The sequence below is a fragment of the Petromyzon marinus genome, unplaced genomic scaffold, assembly GCF_048934315.1.
Source record: "Petromyzon marinus isolate PM22_M1 ecotype Great Lakes invasive population unplaced genomic scaffold, UKy_Petmar_22M1.pri1.0 PM_Scaffold_146, whole genome shotgun sequence".
NCBI lineage: Eukaryota > Metazoa > Chordata > Hyperoartia > Petromyzontiformes > Petromyzontidae > Petromyzon > Petromyzon marinus.
In genome coordinates, this window is record NW_027423109.1 from 197,501 (window position 1) to 215,000 (window position 17,500).

Below are 17,500 nucleotides of genomic sequence, written 5' to 3' on the forward strand. Positions count from 1 at the left end.
TGTGTATCTGTGTGTGTGTATCTGTGTGTGTGTGTCTGTGTGTGTGTATCTGTGTGTGTGTGAGTGTGTGTGTATGTGGGGAGCGGTGGGTGTAGCGGTTAGCGCTACGCCGCGCTACGAACCCGGCGACCCGAGTTCGATTCCCGCTCACGGCCACCACCGGTGACGATTATTTGAACCGGTCCTGGGCCTCCCCCTAGGTCGACTCAGCCTCAAACGAGTAACTGGTGTGTGGTGTGTTAACATCGCCACTGGGGAGACAAAGGCGGCCAGGCGTGCTGAATCCAAGTCCCGGGTAAAGCCGGCTAGTAAAGCTAGTCTATATATAAATATTGGGGGGGGGGTACATCCTCCCCCAATGTTGAAACATGCTCAAAATGTACCCCCCCCCCCCCCGTCAATATATCGCTATAAAATTGATGTATGTTTACGTGATTGTGGTTATGGTTGTACTTTCATCTCTGCCATTGCATACAATGACACGGGAAAAGGTAAAAAAAATAAAACCCAGAGCAACGTAAATACAACACACACTCTTAGACATTATTGCAATAAATGAAAAGTCCATCCTAGGCGTTGGAGAATTTTTATCTTATTTCAGCCAGGAAATTCGTTTTCAAATGTAGATATTTTTCTGGGGGTGGGGGCGAGGGGGGGGTTGGCCCGCACACCCCCTGGAAAATTTAGCCCCCCCCCCAAAATGTTGACTCCGCGGCTAGGGCCTTGGGTCACGGCGGCTGTGCCGTCATGGCACGCCCCGTTCGCGGTAGCTCCTCGACGTCCACTTCCGCGGACCCATCCTGCCAGTGCACCGGAGGCGTCGCTTGACAAAGCATTCACGAAAGAGATCTCGAGGCATAAGGGGGTGGTGGTGGTGGTGGGGGTGGTGGAGGTGATGGTGGTGGGAGTGGTGGTGGTGGTGGGAGTGGTGGTGGTGGTGGTGGGAGTGGTGGTGGTGGGAGTGGTGGTGGTGGGAGTGGTGGTGGTGGTGGTGGTGGTGAGGGTGGTGGTGGGGGTGGTGGTGGGAGTGGTGGTGGGAGTGGTGGTGGTGGGAGTGGTGGTGGTGGGGGTGGTGGTGGTGGGAGTGGTGGTGGTGGTGGTGGTGAGGGTGGTAGTGATGGTGGTGGTGGTGATGGTGGTGGTGAAGTGTCTCCGTTCCACCCACTAGCCTCGAAGTCGAAACTTCCCCCCCGGCCATTCCGCAGCCGCCGTGGCGACTGGCGGCTCTTCTCGTCGTCGTCGACGGCTGTTGTCGGCTGTTGTCGGCTGTTGTCGGCTGTTGTCGGCTGTTGTCGGTGGCTGTTGTCGGTGGCTGTTGTCGGTGGCCTGTTGGCAATGGCGCGGAGGCAACTCACCCAAAGGCGACGAACTGGCGGTCCATCCAGGGAGTCGGCCCCAGGGTGACGTAGAACTGCGAGGAGTTGGAGTGGCGTCCGCGGTTGGCCATGCCCAGAACCCCTCTGCGCGAGTGGCTCACTGCGAAGCTCTCGTCTACAGGGGGAGAGGGGTGGTGGTGGTGGTGGTGGTGGGCGGGTGGTGGTGGTGGGGTGGTGGTGGTGGGGGGGTGGTGGTGGTGGTGGTGGGGTGGAGTGGGCGGGGGGGAAGCGATTTGCGACGTCGTAGTAACGTCGTGAATCACGTTAATATGATGTAAGATGTTCACGTGACTCTGGGTACCGCAAGAGAGAGAGTTACGATTTCGGGAAGTCGTGAAGTTAACAGAAGTCGTAACGCTCATCTACAAAGTAGGAGTCTAATTACGGAATGCGTTACGATGATTTAGTAACGTCGTGAATCACGTTAATATGATGGAAGATTTTCACGTGACTCTGGGTACTGCAAGAGAGAGTTACGATTTCGGAAATTCGTCAAGTTAACAGAAGTCGTAACACTCATCTACAAAGTAGGAGTCAAATTACTGAATGCGTTACGATGACCTAGTAATGCCGTGAATCACGTTAATATGATGTAAGATTTTCACGTGACTCCGGGTACCGCAAGAGAGAGAGTTACGATTTCGGGAAGTCGTCAAGTTAACAGAAGTCGTAACACTCATCTACAAAGTAGGAGTCTAACTACGGAATGCGTTACGATGATTTAGTAACGTCGTGAATCACGTTAATATGATGTAAGATTTTCACGTGACTCCGGGTACTGCAAGAGAGAGTTACGATTTCGGGAATTCGTGAAGTTAACAGAAGTCGTAACGCTCATCCACAAAGTAGGAGTCTAACTACTGAATGCGTTACGATGACCTAGTAATGTCGTGAATCACGTTAATATGATGTAAGATTTTCACGTGACTCTGGGTACCGCTAGAGAGAGAGTTACGATTTCGGGAAGTCGTCAAGTTAACAGAAGTCGTAACACTCGTCTACAAAGTAGGAGTCTAATTACGGAATGCGTTACGATGATTTAGTAACGTCGTGAATCACGTTAATATGATGTAAGATTTTCACGTGACTCCGGGTACCGCTAGAGAGAGAGTTACGATTTCGGGAAGTCGTGAAGTTAACAGAAGTCGTAACACTCATCTACAAAGTAGGAGTCTAATTACGGAATGTGTTACGATGACCTAGTAATGTCGTGAATCAAGTTAATATGATGTAAGATTTTCACGTGACTCCGGGTACCGCAAGAGAGAGAGTTACAATTTCGGAAATTCGTGAAGTTAACAGAAGTCGTAACGCTCATCCACAAAGTAGGAGTCTAACTACTGAATGCGTTACGATGACCTAGTAATGTCGTGAATGAGGTTAATATGATGTAAGATTTTCACGTGACTGCGGGTACCGCAAGAGAAAGAGTTACGATTGGGAATTCGTCAAGTTAACAGAAGTCGTAACGCTCATCGACAAAGTAAGAGTCTAATTACGGAATGCGTTACGATGATTTAGTAACGTCGTGAATCACGTTGAAACGATGTAAGATTTTCACGTGACTCTGGGTACCGCAAGAGAGAGAGTTACGATTTCGGGAATTCGTCAAGTTAACAGAAGTCGTAACACTCATCCACAAAGTAGGAGTCAAATTACGGAATGCGTTACGATGACCTAGTAATGCCGTGAATCACGTTAACACGATGTAAGATTTTCACGTGACTCTGGGTACCGCAAGAGAGAGTTACGATTTCGGGAATTCGTCAAGTTAACAGAAGTCGTAACGCTCATCTACAAAGTAGGAGTCTAACTACGGAATGCGTTACGATGATTTAGTAACGTCGTGAATCACGTTAATATGATGTAAGATTTTCACGTGACTCTGGGTACCGCAAGAGAGAGAGTTACGATTTCGGGAAGTCGTGAAGTTAACAGAAGTCGTAACACTCATCCACAAAGTAGGAGTCTAACTACGGAATGCGTTCCGATGATTTAGTAACATCGTGAATCACGTTAATACGATGTAAGATTTTCACGTGACTCTGGGTACCGCAAGAGAGAGAGTTACGATTTCGGGAATTCGTCAAGTTAACAGAAGTCGTAACACTCATCTACAAAGTAGGAGTCAAATTACGGAATGCGTTACGATGACCTAGTAATGTCGTGAATCACGTTAATATGATGTAAGATTTTCACGTGACTCCGGGTACCGCAAGAGAGAGAGTTACGATTTCGGGAAGTTGTGAAGTTAACAGAAGTCGTAACACTCATCTACAAAGTAGGAGTCTAATTACGGAATGCGTTACGATGATTTAGTAACGTCGTGAATCACGTCAATACGATGTAAGATTTTCACGTGACTCTGGGTACCGCAAGAGAGAGAGTTACGATTTCGGGAATTCGTCAAGTTAACAGAAGTCGTAACACTCATCTACAAAGTAGGAGTCTAATTACGGAATGCGTTACGATGATTTAGTAACGTCGTGAATCACGTCAATATGATGTAAGATTTTCACGTGACTCTGGGTTCCGCAAGAGGGAGTTACGATTTCGGGAAGTCGTGAAGTTAACAGAAGTCGTAACACTCATCTACAAAGTAGGAGTCTAATTACTGAATGCGTTACGATGATTTAGTAACGTCGTGAATCACGTTAATATGATGTAAGATTTTCACGTGACTCTGGGTTCCGCAAGAGAGAGAGTTACGATTTCGGGAAGTCGTCAAGTTAACAGAAGTCGTAACACTCATCTACAAAGTAGGAGTCTAATTACTGAATGCGTTACGATGATTTAGTAACGTCGTGAATCACGTTAATATGATGTAAGATTTTCATGTGACTCTGGGTACCGCAAGAGAGAGTTACGATTTCGGGAAGTCGTGAAGTTAACAGAAGTCGTAACGCTCATCTACAAAGTAGGAGTCTAACTACAGAATGCGTTCCGATGATTTAGTAACGTCATGGATCACGTTAATACGATGTAAGATTTTCACGTGACTCCGGGTACCGCAAGAGAGAGAGTTACGATTTCGGGAATTCGTCAAGTTAACAGAAGTCGTAACACTCGTCTACAAAGTAGGAGTCAAATTACAGAATGCATTACGACATCGTAGGACCGTCGCGAGTCGGATCTACGATAAGATGTTCACGTAACTCCGAGTAAGTAAGAGAGAGTTACGATTGTGGGCAAACGTAAAGTTAAGAGAAGTCTTTACATAGGTCTACAAAGTAGCAGGAGCCAGCGTGGACAACGTGTTAAGATGTTCTGGTGTATTTTTCGATTTAAAGCTTTCATGACTGAAGTGATTCTTCTCATTGGTTCTGTCGGTAAAGTCACCACCACGTAGAAGGGAAACAATAAAATAGTAAAAAATAAAACGTAATAAAATAAAATTCTCACGACGTTTCGGCCACAACACAAGTGGCCTTCTTCAGGTGAAGGAACACTACACACTATACACTACACTACACACTACATTAAACACTACTACACTATACACTACACACTACACTATACACTACACTATACACTACACTATACACTACACTATACACTACACATTACACTATACACTACACTATACACTACACACAACACTATACACTACTACACTACACTACACACTACACTATACACTACACTACACACTACACTATACACTACACTATACACTACACTATACACTACACATTACACTATACACTACACTATACACTACACACAACACTATACATTACCACACAACACACTACAGTACACTATACACTACACACTACACTATACACTACACTACAATATACACTACTACACGATACACTATACACTACACTTTACACTATACACTACACTATACACTACACTATACATTACACTACACACTACACTATACACTACACTATACACTACACTATACATCTATACACTACACACTACACTATACACTACACTACACTATACACTACACTATACACTACACTATACACTATACACTACACTATACACTACACACAACACTATACACTACTACACAACACACTACACTACACTATACACTACACTATACACTACACTACAATATACACTACTACACGATACACTACACTATACACTACTCTTTACACTATACACTACACTATACACTACGCTATACATTACACTACACACTACAAAAAACACTACACTATACACTACACTACACACTATACTATACACTACTACACTATACACTACTACACTATACACTACACTACTACACCATACACTATACACTACACTATACACTACACTATACACTACTACACTATACACTACGACACTAAACACTACACTATAGACTACACTATACACTACTATACACTACACTATAAACTACACTATACAGTACACTATATACTACACTATACACTACACTATACACTACACTTTACACTATACACTACGCTATACACTACACTATACACTACATTATACACTACACTACACACTACACTATACACTACACTACACACTACATTATACACTACTACACTATACACTACTACACTATACACTACACTACACTATACACTACACTACTACACTATACACTACACTATACACAACATTATACACTATACACTACACTATACACTACACTATACACTACACTACTACACTATACACTACACTATACACTACACTATACACTACACTATACACTATACTATATATAGTTTAATGTATAGCGAGGCAATCGACGTTTCGGCCCTCACCCTCAAACGTAGCCCCATAGATGGAGGCGCCTCCATTCCCTCGGCCTCCCGTGATGTCTGGGGGGGGGGGTGACAGGGTGGGGGGTGACACGGGTTGACTGCTGTGCCAGGCTAGGTGCATGAGGAGGAGGTCACGGGACACACCCAGCAGGCGCCATGGGTTGACTGCCGTGCCAGGCTAGGTGCAGGAGGAGGTCACGGGACAGACCCTGCAGGTGACGTGGTTCTGAGTTCACTGGCAGTGACGCTCTGTGCTACGTGCAGATTCCTTTCTTAGCCCCTCCCCCCGCGTTCACGACGTCATAACAAGTTTCCTGAACCCCTCCCCCCGCTTTCACGACGTCATAACGAGTTTCCTGAACCCCTCCCCCCGCTTTCACGACGTCATAACGAGTTTCCTGAACCCCTCCCCCCGCTTTCACGACGTCATAACGAGTTTCCTGAACCCTTCCCCCCCGCTTTCACGACGTCATAACGAGTTTCCTGAACCCCTCCCCCCGCTTTCACGACGTCATAACGAGTTTCCTGAACCCTTCCCACCCGCTTTCACGACGTCATAACGAGTTTCCTGAACCCCTCCCCGCTTTCACGACGTCATAACGAGTTTCCTGAACCCTTCCCACCCGCTTTCACGACGTCATAACGAGTTTCCTGAACCCCTCCCCCCGCTTTCACGACGTCATAACGAGTTTCCTGAACCCTTCCCACCCGCTTTCACGACGTCATAACGAGTTTCCTGAACCCCTCCCCCCGCTTTCACGACGTCATAACGAGTTTCCTGAACCCCTCCCCGCTTTCACGACGTCATAACGAGTTTCCTGAACCCTTCCCCCCCACTTTCACGACGTCATAACGAGTTTTCTGAACCCCTCCCTCCGCTTTCACGACGTCACAATGCGTTTCCGGACCGCCCCTCCCCCCACCCTCCGCTTTCATGACGTCACAATGCGTTCCCTGCAAAGTGAGTTTCCGGGAAAGCATTATGACGTTATGAAAACGGGTGGGGGGGGGGCGGCTGTTGAGGGAACGCATTCTGACGTCATGAAAGTGGGGGCGGGGTTCAGGTAACTCGTTATGACGTCATGAAAGCGGGAGGGGATCAGGGAACTCGTTATGACGTCATGAAAGCGGGGAGGGGTTCAGGGAACTCGTTATGACGTCATGAAAGCGGGGGCGAGGTTTCACTCTCTCACTCTCTCACACTCTTTCTTATCTCTCTCTCACTCTCTCCCTCTCACACTCAACAACAACAACAACAACCGCCATTCGCCACTAAGTGGTGGTGACGTCACCACGACGCTTGTGCCAGGCCATGTGCACCTTAAGGCCACGTGAAGTGTCGAACGCCCGCTGGCAGGAGGTCACGGGGCAGACCCAGGTGCCACGGGTCGACTGACTGAGATGACTGGCTGATGCACCACCTGTGCCCCCTACTGTGTCAACCTGCTGTGCTTTAGCCACCCGGCGCTCCGCTCGTTGTTGTGAGCGTCGCTCCTCCGCCCTCCGTTGTTGTTGGAGGGCGACTGCCTCCAACTGCCCAGTAGCATCCTTCACGAGCCTCCTCCACAGAGGCCGATCTTGACACCGCTGGTACCAGTCATCGGCAAGTCCACTCAGCTCCACGTCCTCCTGTACCACGTCACTCCATCTCTTCTCTAGCCCGTGCCGCGCCCGTTTAGCCCCCTCGATCCAGCCGAACAAAAGCTGTTTCGGCATGCGGTGGCTGGGCATGTGGGCTACATGACCCAGCCAGCGCAACCTTGCCTGCCGGAGGAGCTCACCGATGGGACTTTGCCCAGATCTTTCAAGGATTTGTGAGCTCCTCACACAATCCAGCCTGGTCAAACCCAGCATGGATCGCAGGCAGGCCAGCCTAAATGTTTCCAATCAGCGAAGATGTTCCATTAGGGGGGGTCCACGTTTCGCAAGCGTAGAGAAGGGAGGGAATGACCGTGGCCGAGAAGACCCGAAGCTTAGTGCGGAGCGACAGACCAGGTAGCTTCCACACAGCATTACGCAACCGATGAAAAGATATTGCCGCTCGACTGATTCGGAGTGAGACCTCTGCTGTTAAACCAGAGCCGGTCATGAGCACACTGCCCAGGTATGGGAAACTCTCCACTCGCTCCACAACTGCCCCATCACCGATTGGGAGTTGTGGGGGTGGAGTGTCCGATGGTACAAAATACCCAGGCAGGTGCTTAGTTTTGGTGGGGCTGATGGTAAGGCCCATCCTCATAGTGGTATGCTCCAGTTTCAGCAGCAGCGCCTCCAACTCCTACTCTGAATGAGCAGCTATTACCAAATCATCGGCATACATAACGTGGTTGAGCAATAGGGAGCCATCCCTTGACCGCACCCGGGCATCGATCAGCCTCCCATTGTATCTGTACCAGATGGAAATTCCTCTGGTACAGCCATCAAAGGCTTCACGAACTACGTGGTCGAAAAAATGTTAAATAATGTGGGAGCCAGAGGACATCCCTATCGCACCCCAAGGTGTACAGGGAATGGCTCTGACTCCCGGCCACGTAGTTTTACCCGGGCTTGCTCACCATCATGAAGGTCCTTAATGATCGTGAGCAGAGGGTCAGGTACTCCAAAAGCACGAAGAACAACCCAGAGCCCAGGCCTACTGATGGTATGATAGGCCTTGACCAGGTCAATAAAGCAGAGATGTACGTCTTTTTGGAATTCCCTACACCTCTGCTGTAGCAGACGGACAGAAAATATGGCATCTCTGCAGGACCGCCCTTTCCTGAAACCGCATTGGGGCTCCGTAAGCCTCTCCTCAGCGTGCCTGGCAAGGCGATGCTGAATAATCCTTGCCAGGACCTTTACCGGCACACTGAGGAATGAGATGCCCCTGTAGTTGTTACAGTCTGTGCGGTTCCCCTTCTTAAAGAGGGGGACCACCAGGGCATCCTTCCAATCCTGCGAAACCTGTCCAGTGGTCCAGATTGTTGTTATAATGTCATATAGGGCAGTCTGTGCACAAACGCCACCCTCCCTCAGCATTTCGCTTGGGAGATCATCTCTGCCCGCTGCCTTTCCTGGTCTCAGACTCTGGATCGCCCTCAGTACTTCCTCAACAGATGGCACCTCAGCCAGCCACTCACAGGGGGTGACTTCTTCCAATATTTGAGGCACCGCAGCCTCAGCAGGGTCATCCTCACTTTGTGCCACGATGTTTTCCTGGCTGAGGGATTTTCCCTCCCCCAGGACCTCACAGAAATGCTCAGCAAATCTGCAAACCTGTTCCTGGGGGTCGGAGATTGGATCACTCTTTTTTCCCTTAATTATGGTAATAGGTGTGGCTCTGCAGGTTACTTTTTTGATGGAGTTAAATAGAGATTTGTGATCACGGGCCACTGAGGCAGACTCCATCTCCTCAGCAACCCGCGACCACCACCCATCCTTGCAGCGCCTCACGGCTCTCCAAACCTCCGAGCGAAGGCTGCGGTAAGCCCCCTCATTCTCTGACGTGGGATTCTGTAGCCGATGAGAGTGGGCCTGTCGCTATTTCTCAACCATCCTGAACACCTCCTCTGTCAGCCAGGGTCTCTAGGGAGGTCTGGACCGCGTACCCAAAGCAGCCATTGCAGCTGCATGAGTCACAGTCCTAAACCTCGCCCATTTACCCTCGACATCAGGAGGAGTCGGGGACGATGCCAATCCCAGCTGCAAGCGATGATGAAATTCTCGCTTGCAACTTTCATCAGATAACTGAGACATGGCCACCTTAGGTTTGAATGGGGTCCTGGGTGTACACCCACCACCGGAGTGGAAGAATGGCAGGCGCATCTTACAGATGACTAGTCGATGGTCAGAGGGCAGATCAGCTCCACGGTAGGTCCTGGTGTCAAGGACATGGGCTCGCATCCGCTGGTCCGTCACTATGTAGTCCAGCAGATGTTCTTGCTTGGACCCGGCATGCATCCATGATGTTGTGTGGATGCGCCGATGCCGGAACAGCGTGTTGGTAATTACAAGCCCATGGGCTGCACAAAAATCTAGCAGCCTCCTACCGTTGTTATTGAGCTGATCTGGCCCATGCCCTCCAATCACTCCAGACCAGGTGCCAGCATCATGACCAACTCGGGCATTGAAGTCACCCCACATGATGACTCTATCCCGAGGGGCCACTTTAGCCAGCACCTGTGACAGGAGGTCACTCACACACACTCACTCACTCTCTCTCACTCACTCTCTCTCTCACTCTCTCACTCTCACTCTCTCACTCTCACTCACTCACACTCTCTCTCACTCTCTTATCTCTCTCACTCTCTCTTACACTCCCTCACTCACACTCACTCTCACACTCTCACTCACTCACACACTCTCTCCCACTCTCTCTCTCTCACTCACTCACTCTCACTCACTCGCTCTCTCCCACTCTCTCTCACTCACACTCTCTCCCACTCTCTCACTCTCTCTCACTCACTCTCTCTCTCTCTCACGCTCTCACTCACACACTCTCTCTTACACTCTCTCCCACTCTCTCACTCTCTCACTCACTCACACACTCTCTCTCCCACTCTCTCACTCACACACTCGCTCTCACTCTCTCTCACTCACTCACTCTCCCACTCTCTCACTCACATTCTCTCTCCCACTCTCTCACTCTCTCTCACTCACTCTCTCTCTCACGCTCTCACTCTCTCACTCACTCACACACCCTCTCTCCCACTCTCTCACTCACACACTCGCTCTCACTCTCTCTCACTCACTCTCTCTCTCACTCACTCACTCTCCCACTCTCTCACTCACATTCTCTCTCCCACTCTCTCACTCTCTCTCACTCACTCTCTCTCTCACTCACTCACTCTCCCACTCTCTCACTCACATTCTCTCTCCCCACTCTCTCTCTCACACTCTCACTCTCTCACTCTCAAACTCTCTCCCACTCTCTCTCTCACACTCTCACTCTCTCACACTCACACTCTCTCACTCTCAAACTCTCTCCCACTCTCTCTCACTCACACTCTCTCTCCCACTCTCTCTCTCCCCACTCTCTCTCTCACACTCTCACTCTCTCACTCACACTCTCTCTCCCACTCTCTCTCACTCGCTCTCTCTCCCACTCTCTCACTCTCTCTCACACTCTCTCTCCCACTCTCACTCTCTCTCCCACTCACACACTCTCTCACTCTCTCTCACTCTCTCACTCTCTCTAATTCTCTCACTCACACTCACTCTCTCTCCCACTCTCCCACTCTCTCACACACTCTCTCACTCTCTCCCACTCTCTCACTCTCTCACTCTCTCCCACTCTCTCCCACTCTCCCACTCTCTCACACTCTCTTATCTCTCTCTCTCTGACACTCTCTCACTCACTCTCTCCCACTCTCTCTCCCACTCTCACTCTCTCTCACCCACTCTCACACTCTCACTCACTCACTCTCTCTCCCACTCTCTCTATCTCTCTAACTCTCTCACTCACTCTCTCTCACTCACTCTCTCACTCTCTCTCCCACTCTCACTCTCTCTCACTCACTCTCACACTCTCTCACTCTCTCTCTCTCACTCTCTCACTCTCACACTCACTCTCTCTCCCACTCTCTCACTCTCTCCCACTCACTCACTCACACACTCTCACTCACTCTCTCACTCTCTCTTTCACTCTCCCACTCTCTCACTCACTCACTCTCTCTCCCACTCTCACTCTCTCACACTCTCACTCACTCTCTCTCTCACTCTCTCACTCTCTCTCTCACTCTCTCTCTCTCCCACTCTCCCACTCTCTCTCTCACTCTCTCCCACTCTCACACTCTCTCCCACTCACTCTCTCTCCCACTCTCACTCACTCACTCTCTCTCCCACTCTCTCTATCTCTCTAACTCACTCTCTCACTCTCTCTCCCACTCTCACTCTCTCTCACTCACTCTCACACTCTCTCACTCACTCTCTCCCACTCTCCCTCTCACTCACTCACTCTCACACTCTCTCACTCTCTCCCACTCTCCCTCTCACTCACTCTCTCTCTCTCTCTCCCACTCTCTCTCACTCTCTCACCTCCCGCCTGAATCCACCCGTTGGGCACGACGCGATGGACGAGCGACCCCTTGTACGACGGCCAACGTTCCGACCCGTCGCCCGTGCACAGAGCTCTGAAGTTGTGGCAGGTCCTGGGGCACAGCTCTGTGAAGAGCTGCAGGCCGAGAGGCCACACGGCCCGGCCGGCCGGCCCCAGGGGGGAAATCGGCGCCAGTCAAAGGTCGTGAAGTCAATGCGACTGACGCCCTCACAGCGCTCGGACATTCACAGTGAGGCGTCGGTGTGTGTACGTGTGTGTGTGTGTGTACGTGTGTGTGTGTGTACTGTGTGTGTGGGTGTGTGTACGTGTGTGTGTACGTGTGTGGGTGTGTACGTGTGTGGGTGTGTGTGTGTGTGTACGTGTGTGTGTATGTGTCTATGTGTATACGTGTGTGTGCTCGTGTGTACGTGTGTGTGTGCACGTGTGTACGTGTGTACGGTTGTTGTAGTATGTGTGTACGTGTGTGTATGTGTGTGAATGTGTGTGTACGTGTATTTTTCTTTTGTAACAGTAGGGGGCACAGGTGGTACATCAGCCAGTCATCACGGTCATCTCAGTCAGTCGACCCGTGGCACCTGGGTCTGCCCCGTGACCTCCTGCCAGCGGGCGTTCGACACTTCACGTGGCCTCAACGTGCACATAGCCTGGCACAAGCGTCGTGGTGACGTCACCGCCACTTAGTGGCGAATAGCGGTTGTTGTTGTTGTGTGTATATGTGTGTGTACGTGTGTGTGTATTAGTGTATAGAGCACTTGCCACTACAGTCTGTCACAGGCTACACGGGTGGATCTTCGTGTGTGTGGGGGGTGTGTGTGGGGGTGTGTATGGGGTGTGTGTGGTGGAGCGTGTATGGGGTGTGTATGTGGGGGTGTGTGTATGGGTGTGTGTGGGGGTGTGTGTCGGGGGGTGTGTGGGGGTGTGTGTGGGGGTGTGTGGGGTGTTTAACTCGTGGTTTAGCGGTAATTAATTGAAGGTGTAGGGGTTACCAGCCCCTCGCACCCGTCCAGAGCCCCCGTATAGCCCCTGTGGTGGACACAGACGCCATGAGGGGAGGAGCCAATCGGAATTGGACCTCCCCCCACAGCACTGTCCACGACAGAGTTGGCCGTCCAACACCGTGAGAAGGTAGGGGGTTGTTTTGCCGGCTCCAGTTTAACAGCAGAGGTCTCACTCCGAATCAGTCGAGCGGCAATATCTATTCATCGGTTGCATAACGCTGTGTGGAAGCTACCTGGTCTGTCGCTCCGCCCAAAGCTTCAGGTCTTCTCGGCCACGGTCATTCCCTCCCTTCTCTATGCTTGCGAAACGTGGACCCCCCCTAATGGAACATCTTCGCCGGTTAGAAACATTTAGGCTGGCCTGCCTTTGATCCATCCTGGGTTTAACCAGACTGGATTGTGTGAGGAGCTCACAAATCCTTGAAAGATCTGGGCAAGGTCCCATCGGTGAGCTCCTCCGGCAGGCAAGGCTGCGATGGCTGGGTCATGTAGCCCGCATGCCCAGCCACCGCATGCCGAATCAGCTTTTGTTCGGCCGGATCGAGGGGGCTAAACGGGCGCGGCACGGGCTAGAGAAGAGATGGAGTGATGTGGTACAGGAGGACGTGGAGCTGAGTGGACTTGCCGATGACTGGTACCAGCGGTGTCAAGATCTGCCTCTGTGGAGGAGGCTCGTGAAGGACGCTACTGGGCAGTTGGAGGCAGTCGCCCTCCAACAACAACGGAGGGCGGAGGAGCGACGCTCACAACAACGAGCGGAGCGCCGGGTGACTAAAGCACAGCAGGTTGGCACAGTAGGGGGCACAGGTGGTGCATCAGCCAGTCATCTCAGTCAGTCGACCCGTGGCACCTGGGTCTGCCCCGTGACCTCCTGCCAGCGGGCATTCGACACTTCACGTGGCCTCAAGGTGCACATAGCCTGGCACAAGCGTCGTGGTGACGTCACCGTCACTTAGTGGCGAATGGCAGTTGTTGTGTGTGTACGTGTCTGGGTGAATGTATGTGCGTGAATATTTGTGTGTACGTGTGTGTGCATGTATGTGTGTATGTGTGTACGTGTGTGCGTACGTGTGTGTATTTATGTGCGTACGTGTGTGTATATGTGTGTACGTGTGTGTGTACGTGTCTATGTGTGTACGTGTGTGTATGTGTCTATGTGTATACGTGTGTGTGTGCACGTGTGTACGTGTGTACGGTTGTTGTAGTATGTGTGTACGTGTGTGTATGTGTGTGAATGTGTGTGTACGTGTATTTTTCTTTTGTAACAGTAGGGGGCACAGGTGGTACATCAGCCAGTTATCTCAGTCAGTCGACCCGTGGCACCTGGGCCTGCCCCGTGACCTCCTGCCAGCGGGCGTTCGACACTTCACGTGGCCTCAACGTGCACATAGCCTGGCACAAGCGTCGTGGTGACGTCACCGCCACTTAGTGGCGAATGGCGGTTGTTGTTGTTGTGTGTATATGTGTGTGTACGTGTGTGTGTTAGTGTATAGAGCACTTGCCACTACAGTCTGTCACAGGCTACACGGGTGGATATTCGTGTGTGTGGGGGGTGTGTGTGGGGGAGCGTGTATGGGGTGTGTGTGGGGATGTGTGTATGGGTGTGTGTGGGGGTGTGTGTATGGGTGTGTGTGGGGGTGTGTGTGGGGGGGTGTGTGGGGGGGTGTGTGGGGGTGTGTGTGGGGGTGTGTGGGGTGTTTAACTCGTGGTTTAGCGGTAATTAATTGAAGGTGGAGGGGTTACCAGCCCCTCGCACCCGTCCAGAGCCCCCGTTTAGCCACTGTGGTGGTCACAGACGCCATGAGGGGAGGAGCCAATCGGAATTGGACCTCCCCCCACAGCACTGTCCACGACAGAGTTGCCCGTCCAGCACCGCTCCAGTTTAACAGCAGAGGTCTCACTCCGAATCAGTCGAGCGGAAATATCCATTCATCGGTTGCATAACGCTGTGTGGAAGCTACCTGATCTGTCGCTCCGCCCAAAGCTTCAGGTCTTCTCGGCCACGGTCATTCCCTCCCTTCTCTATGCTTGCGAAACGTGGACCCCCCTAATGGAACATCTTCGCCGATTAGAAACATTTAGGCTGGCCTGCTTACGATCCATCCTGGGTTTAACCATACTGGATTGTGTGAGGAGCTCACAAATCCTTGAAAGATCTGGGCAAGGTCCCATCGGTGAGATCCTCCGAGCAGGCAAGGCTGCGATGGCTGGGTCATGTAGCCCGCATGCCCAGCCACCGCATGCCTAAACAGCTTTTGTTCGGCCGGATCGAGGGGGCTAAGCAGGCACGGCACAGGCTAGAGAAGAGATGGAGTGATGTGGTACAGGAGGACGTGGAGCTGAGTGGACTTGCCGATGACTGGTACCAGCGGTGTCAAGATCGGCCTCTGTGGAGGAGGCTCGTGAAGGACGCTGCTGGCCAGTTGGAGGCAGTCGCCCTCCAACAACAACGGAGGGCGGAGAAGCGACGCTCACAACAACGAGCGGAGCGCCGGGTGGCTAAAGCACAGCAGGTTGGCACAGTAGGGAGCACAGGTGGTGCATCAGCCAGTCATCTCAGTCAGTCGCCCCGTGGCACCTGGGTCTGCCCCGTGACCTCCTGCCAGCGGGCGTTCGACACTTCACGTGGCCTCAAGGTGCACATAGCCTGGCACAAGCGTCGTGGTGACGTCACCGCCACTTAGTGGCAGTTGTTGTTGTTGTTGTTGGTGTGTGTGTGTGGGTGAGAGGGCAAACCTCGAAGAGAAGGCGTCCCGCCGGCTCGCCGTCGATGGCGAAGTCCATGAAGACGACGTCCATGAAGGCGAAGCGACTCTGGCGGATACAGGGGAAGACACGTGGCCCGGTGTCAACACGTGGGCGTGCGCGTACGTGCGTTCATCTCCTAGCCACCGTGATGATGGTGGTGGTGGTGGAACACACGACCTCCTGTAGACCAGGCGAGGTAGTCAACATCTCCTAGCCACCGTGATGATGATGGTGATGGAACCCACGACCTCCTGTGCACCAGGCGAGGTAGTCAACATCTCCTAGCCACCGTGATGATGATGGTGATGGAACCCACGACCTCCTGTGCACCAGGCGAGGTAGTCAACATCTCCTAGCCACCGTGATGATGGTGGTGGTGGAACCCACGACCTCCTGTGCACCAGGCGAGGTAGTCAACATCTCCTTGCCACCGTGATGATGATGGTGGTGGTGGAACCCACGACCTCCTGTACACCAGGTGAGGTAGTCAACATCTCCTAGCCACCGTGATGATGGTGGTGGTGGAACCCACGACCTCCTGTACACCAGGCGAGGTAGTCAACATCCCCTGCCACCGTGATGATGATGGTGGTGGTGGTGCTGGTGGAACCCACGACCTCCTGTACACCAGGCGAGGTAGTCAACATCTCCTAGCCACCGTGATGATGATGGTGGTGGTGGTGGTGGAACCCACGACCTCCTGTAGACCAGGCGAGGTAGTCAACATCTCCTAGCCACCGTGATGATGATGGTGGTGGTGGTGGAACCCACGACCTCCTGTACACCAGGCGTGGTAGTCAACATCTCCTAGCCACCGTGATGATGGTGGTGGAACCCACGACCTCATGTACACCAGGCGAGGTAGTCAACATCTCCTAGCCATCGTGATGATGAGGATAGTAGTGGAACCCACGACCTCCTGTACACCAGGCGAGGTAGTTAACATCTCCTAGCCACCGTGATGATGATGATGGTGGAACCCACGACCTCCTGTGCACCAGGCGAGGTAGTCAACATCTCCTAGCCACCATGATGATGATGATGATGGTGGTGGAACCCACGACTTTCTGTACACCAGGCGAGGTAGTAATCTAGCCACCATGGTGATGATGATGGTGGTGGAACCCACGACCGCCTGTATACCAGGCGAGGTAGTCAACATCTCCTAGCCACCGTGATGATGGTGGTGGTGGTGGAACCCACGACCTTCTGTACATCAGGCGAGGTAGTCAACATCTCCTAGCCACAGTGATGATGATGGTGGAACCCACGACCTCCTGTACACCAGGCGAGGTAGTCAACATCTCCTAGCCATCGTGATGATGAGGATAGTAGTGGAACCCACGACCTCCTGTACACCAGGCGAGGTAGTTAACATCTCCTAGCCACCGTGATGATGATGATGGTGGAACCCACGACCTCCTGTGCACCAGGCGAGGTAGTCAACATCTCCTAGCCACCATGATGATGATGATGATGGTGGTGGAACCCACGACTTTCTGTACACCAGGCGAGGTAGTAATCTAGCCACCGTGATGATGATGATGGTGGTGGAACCCACGACCTCCTGTACACCAGGCGAGGTAG

The 17,500-nt window shown here is 51.7% G+C and overlaps 1 protein-coding gene across 1 annotated transcript in view; it reads right to left on the reverse strand.

Moving 5' to 3' along the window:
- The window catches only part of LOC116957908 (putative inactive peptidyl-prolyl cis-trans isomerase-like 6), a 25,072-nt gene that overhangs the window by 2,496 nt on the left and 5,076 nt on the right, over positions 1-17,500 (reverse strand). Inside the window, exons 2-5 of the mRNA XM_076063542.1 lie at positions 15,902-15,979; positions 12,146-12,281; positions 6,131-6,187; positions 1,356-1,491 (exon numbers count right to left, since the gene is read on the reverse strand). Of these exons, the coding sequence (XP_075919657.1) occupies positions 1,356-1,491; positions 6,131-6,187; positions 12,146-12,281; positions 15,902-15,964 (392 nt within the window). The 5' untranslated portion in view covers positions 15,965-15,979. The remainder of the gene's footprint in view (positions 1-1,355; positions 1,492-6,130; positions 6,188-12,145; positions 12,282-15,901; positions 15,980-17,500) is intronic.